At 48.8% G+C, this 6,000-nt stretch overlaps 1 protein-coding gene across 1 annotated transcript; it reads right to left on the minus strand.

Moving 5' to 3' along the window:
* Window positions 1-5: 5 nt before the first annotated feature.
* LOC111183561 (mannose-binding protein A-like) lies at window positions 6-5,087 on the minus strand. Its single transcript, XM_089897776.1, has 4 exons — window positions 2,916-5,087; window positions 2,378-2,494; window positions 1,441-1,515; window positions 6-798 (listed from the first exon to the last, which is right to left on the minus strand). The coding sequence occupies exons 1-4, from the start codon at window positions 3,097-3,099 to the stop codon at window positions 425-427; spliced, it is 750 nt and encodes a 249-aa protein (XP_089753902.1). The 5' UTR covers window positions 3,100-5,087; the 3' UTR covers window positions 6-424.
* Between the last annotated feature and the right edge of the window lie 913 nt (window positions 5,088-6,000).

Here is a 6,000-nt window from a genome sequence, read left to right on the forward strand (position 1 = left end):
TCTGGCACCAGGTAATGGCAACTTGGAAAAGTGGGAATTGGATCTCTTGGAAGCTGAGACACTGCCTGCTCGGACACAGATGTGGACCTCCATTGATCCATCTGCTGGGCTGCAGTGTCCTCACTAAAAAAGGAGAGGGTTTGAATGTGCTTTTTCTGAGATTGACTCTGACCCAATGCTGTGCTCTTTGGCAGGACAGAAGGTGTCCTTTGCCATGGACTGGACTGGACCAGAAACCCTCATGCCCCACTGTCAGTCTCTTTTCACTTCATCCCCCCACAGTCAAATATGTCCCCTTGCTTTTCTCCCATCCCCATGAAGGAATGAATCAACACTGGACATGGGGAAACTGGCACTGAATTCTCTTTCAGAGCAGCAGGGACCTCAGCAGGGAGCCAAGGAGGGGTCGGAGGAACCTGCCTCTTCAGGCTGGGAATTCACAGATGGCCAAGAAGGAGGAGGAGCAGGAGATGTCATTCCAGAGCCCATCTCTTAGCAGGAGGACACAGTCCTCCCCTGAGCCCTGGTTGTTAGGCTCATTCTTCTTCCAGTTGCTGTAGCCCATCCTCCCTCCTGTTACGTACATAAACTGGCCTTCGGTCACCTCATCTGTGATGCCCAGGAAAGCAATGTCAGGGGCCATGTCCTGGATGGCTTTGTTCTCCTCAGCATTCTTGGGGGTGGCCACGGTGGCCCCAAGCTCAGCACACAGAGCCTTCACTTTGGAAAAAGGCATCTTTTCACCATTGGTCACATAGAGCATCTTTCCAGACTTTTTACCCAAGGAGAAGCTTTGCACTGAAATCACAAAATGTAGGTGAGGTTGACTTGGCTTCAAGCCCAGCCTGGGACAGCAGATGAAAAAGCCCTTCTCTGGGAACTTAGGAGTCTGGGGTTGAGCCCCATTCTCTACCACCTCTGGTGAGATCCTATTAAGAAGGTGGAAGGCAAGTCCCTGGCAGCAAGCCGGGGCTCTCCTGACATATCCCATCCTTAGGACAAATATCTGTTAAAAACTGTCCCAGTACAGGTGGACCTAGGGAAACATGCTTGAGCCCCACTGCCAGACATGGGCACCAGGATGAGAAAGAGGCATGGACCACCATCTGAGGCCCGTGGGTGCTAAGGAAGGAGCAAAGATTCCAGAGTCAGCAGACCTCCACGCCATCCTCCTTCCCACTTCCTAACTGTATGCTGTTGAATGAATTATCTATACTTCCTGGACCTATTTTTATCTCACCTGTACATAAAATGGGTGTAATGCCCACAAATAGGGATGGCAAGACGATTGAATAAAACCAAATTATGAGAAAATTCCAACCTAGTATATAATAAGTTGTCATAAGTGTAAGTTCTTTTCCACCGTCCCCCCAAAACCTAGAGCACTCTGGAGAAAAAAGTTAGAGTCAAGAACACATTGGGGACAGAAAAAAAGCTTACACTTTTTGACGTAATCCAGTTGTGATTTCAGGCTCCTTATCTGTCCCTCTAAGTCAGCCAGCTTAGCCTCGGCAACTATAAAGCAATAGGGAGAGGATATTTATTTAGAAGAAGACCCTCAATTGGAGAGCAGAGTATTTTGAAAAAAAAAAAATTAGCTTACTGAAAAGTATTCGTATTCCAGAAAAATAAGAAAACAAAAAGAAGCAAAAGGGAAAAAAACTGTATTCCTGCCTTCTCAGATCTACTTAGTAACTATTGTAAACTATAACTCTGGAAATAATAATACCATAAACTATAGCTCTGGATCCTTTTCTTCATATACTGCTTAAATATTGCAATATTATAATTATTTATAAGAAAAGGCCCAGCTAATTTTTCTCCTTTTTGAAAATTTTTCTTAATCATATTTTCATTTCCTATTCTAGGCAAACTGTTTAATACGTTTATTATTCTGATAGGCCAGTGGACAAACATAAGTAAGAGGTCATCCTTTTGGTTTTGTTGTTACTGAATTTATTTTACTCTGAACTAAGTTGCTGTGATGTCCCCCATTATCCAGGGGTCCTATGAGGCCAACCCTTTTCATGCCACTCTTGTGACAACAGACATAATCCAACAGCAGAGAGGACCAGTTTCCTCCCTTGCAGCCTGGAACCACATGCTGGACTGTTGCAGCTGAAGAAGGGCCAGGGCACATGTCCTACAGAGATGTGCTGAGGGTGAGGCAGGCAGGGTTCGGAAGTCTATACCCGGGCACCAGTGGGAATCCCCTTGGGCCCCAAGGAACTGAGAGGAATGAGGGCGCTGGGTCAGGAAGCAGAGCTGAGCATCTTCCAGTGGGGCAGCAGGAGACGGGGCACCTCCCACCTGGCCCTGGAGTTCCCAGGTCCTGGGTCCCCTCAGCCCACATCACTTGCTGGGGTGAGCTCCTTACCCGAACTGTCTCCACGATCTCCTTTGTGGCCCTTTTGTCCTGGAAGCCCAGGATTCCCTATATTTCCTTGAGGCCCCATTTTCCCTGGAGGGCCCTGCAAGCCTCTGAGCCCTGGCCCTGTTGGAAGAGGAAGGAAATGTGACCCAGTGTCTGTCGCTCATTCTCTTTCTCCAAAAGCTCAATATTTGATTGACCCCAAGAAACCACCACTCAGCTAGTAGTGATCCAAAGAAGAAAGATCCTCCTGCGTCTCAGGGGATGGCCTGTCCTAAGGGCCAGCTCCCTGAGCAGAAAAGACACCCCTTCTCTAAGGACAACCACACATCACCAATTCCTGGGTGGCAATGAGGGATCCTGGAGAGTCAGAGAAGCGTCTTTATTTTGGAGAGAATGCCCTTTTACAGGAATTTTTCTGAGTGAATCATCACCTACCATAATGAAAGGTGAGCCTCCTCATGTCTCTGTGCTAGATCCCTTATAGAGAACACTCTCCCGTTGGGGTAAAAGATTTAAGAAGTCAGAGCGGCCTGTCCTATACCTGGTTCTCCCTTTTCTCCCTTGGGTCCATCTCGCCCATCTCTGCCTGGGGTGCCGTTGGTGACCGGGATGCCACAGGTCACCACTGGACAGGTCTTCTGGGCGTCCTCACAGGCTTTTGTTTCTGAGCAGGATGCTGTCGCCACACACAGAAGGAGGACAGGAAGTGACAAAAACGGGAACATGGTCCTTACCTTAGAGTGGAGAAAGTCAAAGAAAATAATTCCATCTCATTTGATTTGCTACCATCTCTGATGTGTTGGACCCTGTGCTCAGGGCAGCTGACACAGAGGGGGATATCACAACTCTTGGCCCTGAGTTACTCCCAGGCTACTAGGAAAACTACTACTAGCGCAAGCAAAATGTCTTAGAGTTAGATCAGCGCTAAAACAAATATAGATGCAAGAGTAATATCACAGGGGCCCACTTTCCCTGGGGCTCTCATGCCCTGCGGGCCCAAGGCTTCGTTGGTTAGGCAGCCCTAAGCACGAAAGCCCACAGGGTCTACAAATGACACACAAGCCCTGTTCCCGATGGCCCAGCAAAGAGAGTTCATTTCTTGCATGACCTTTGGCTGCTCTCTTCTCAACTCCCTTTCTTGAGAGCCTAAGTAGCCTAAATTTTCCTCTTCTTCTCCTTCCTATGGACGCTAAAGGTAGACTCAAACTATAGCATGTGACCCATTGCTTGGCGGGACCTGTTTTACAACATCCGTTGTCTCATGTCACATAAAAATCTGTTTTACACCACAGGGCCCCAACCACCCCCAGAATCACAGCTGTTTCCCCAACAACCTGTCAATCATCCTGTTTAATAAAGTCTCTACTTTGTGACAGGCACTTGCTGGGACTCGGGACCCAGAGTACCCTGAGGTATGGAAACTTATTCTGACCCTGAGAATGGAACATTCTTTGGTCATTGATCCTGGCCAGTTGCCACTTAGATTTACCTCCTTCCCTTGGTTTGAGATTTTCCACTGAGAGGCCATTTTTCCAGCCAGAACCCAGGCTCCTAAAATTTCTGTTCACCCTGGGCCCAGCAGGGTCAGCTCATACTCCTCCTGGCAGGATCCTCTGCATGCTTCCGAGACGCTTCTCCGGCTCTGTGCCCCCATCCAGCCATCAGATTCCCATCCAGCCTTTGCTTGAGCTGGTCCCCTTCCAGGAAGCCTCACAGCCCAGCCCCCATGGGCCTATGCCCCTGCTCCTCTCTGACCTCTAATTCCAACGTCCCTGCCTTTGCTGCATAACTACTGCATCTGTCCTTGGCCACCCTGGCCTGTCAGCTCCCTTAACCCTTCCTTCCCTCCAGGACTCAGTGAGAAGTAGGAAGTTGGGAGGGAATTTTCTTTCTTCCCTTCTTTCTTTTTTTTTTAGGATTTTTAATTTTTAAATTTATTTATGTTCTCTCTCTTTTTTGTTGTTTTTTGTTTGTTTGTTTGTTTTGTTTTGGCTGCACTGTGTGGCATGTGGGATCCCAGTTCTCTGACCAGGGATGGAACCCGTGCCCTCTGCCGTGGAAGCACGGATTCTTAACCACTGGACTGCCAGGGAAGTCCCGGAAGGGAATTTTCTTGATCACATCTTCCCCACCTTCCCTCTCTCTTAAGCTCCCCTGATTATGTGGGAGGCCAAAGCCAGAGCTAAACATGTTGCTGGCATACACGCCCCACTTCCATTCTTCTGTTTGGCTGAAAAGACCACCTTGAGTTTGCAGATGGTAACCTGGATCCAGGAAGGGCACAAGGCCCCAGGTCAGAGAGACAGAGGCCCTCAGGGGGCCTGACAACCCCACCACAGCCCCTGCCTGGAACTCACCAGGATCAAGCCAAGTGGCCAGACTCTGGGCCGAGGCCTCCTCTTCTGTCCTCAGAAATGACTTACTAGGGGCCTCCTCAGAGCACAGAGGCTATGGCAGGGAAGCTGGTCCTCCTGCCTAGGCCTCTGGAAGATGCCTCAGCAATGTCAGCCCCAATTAGTCTGGTGACCAGGGACAGTGCTGGACTGGCCTTCAACCCCAGATTAATAAACAACCATCCTTAGAACCGCCGTATCCTGGGCAGTTCTCCAGGGCTGCTGGTGGGGTCTCCAGCTTAGCACTGGGCAGCTCTCTACTGCAACAGCCCAGACTCCTCCCACTGCTCCCTCCCATGCATCTGTCTCTATAGCTCTGCTATCTGATCCTCTGGGATCACAGATTCTCAGATCATAGATCAGAATCCCAGAGGACAGTTCTTTCCAAATATTTGTCTCTGGAAGGGACGTGCATAGACATCCTACCAAACACGTGCTCCTGCAGACACACATGTACAGGCGTACACCTGTGTATCAGTTGTTCTGCCTAGTTCCCCCTTCCATTCATATTTAATTTACTAGGAGCAGGAGGGAAGGGGTTAAACACCTACAACACTGAGTCACCTCATTCCTCCCTTGTCATTCAGAACATTCGTCAGCTGCCCTGTCTGGGCGCGTTGCAGCGCTAGGCACAAGGAAAGGAAGTGTTTGTAGACAACTCAAATTCAAGGCTGAACATGGGCATTTGCACTAGCTCTTCCAGCCTAGGACACTTCTCTCCATCTTTGCATAATTGCTTGTTGTCGTTCAGATTTCATCTTAAATATTATTGCTGGAGAAAGGGCTTTCCCTAACCATTCTATCACAAAATTATAATTCTCTGTTTTAGTTATCTGCTTATAATTCTTCTCTATGTAAAATTGTCTTATTTCTTTGGTTGCATATTTATTGACCATCCCACTCCTTTAGAACAGGAACTTCATGAAAACAGGCATCTTGCTTCCCCACCTCTAAGAGGGCCTGGAAACGGAATCAACGCTCAAACGTTTGTGGAACAAAGGAATCCTCCGGCATCGTGTCCTCAAAGTGGCCCTCTTGACTTGCCTCCAGCTAGAGCTAACATCTGTGCCCACTCTCCCAGTGCTTTTAATACTTTTCTAGGGCAGGAGCTGCATTTGATTCCCCTCCTTGTCTCCAGGGTGTAACTCAGGGCTGGGCACGTGGGGAGGATCCACTGAGAGAGTAAGAAGGGAAGCAGAGACCCTGAGCAGGGCAGACACCAGATCAGTCTGC

The sequence above is a fragment of the Delphinapterus leucas genome, chromosome 16 (assembly GCF_059928025.1).
Source record: "Delphinapterus leucas isolate spDelLeu-1000000601 "Yukka" chromosome 16, BTC_Dleu_Yukka2, whole genome shotgun sequence".
In the NCBI taxonomy this organism is placed as follows: Eukaryota; Metazoa; Chordata; class Mammalia; order Artiodactyla; family Monodontidae; genus Delphinapterus; species Delphinapterus leucas.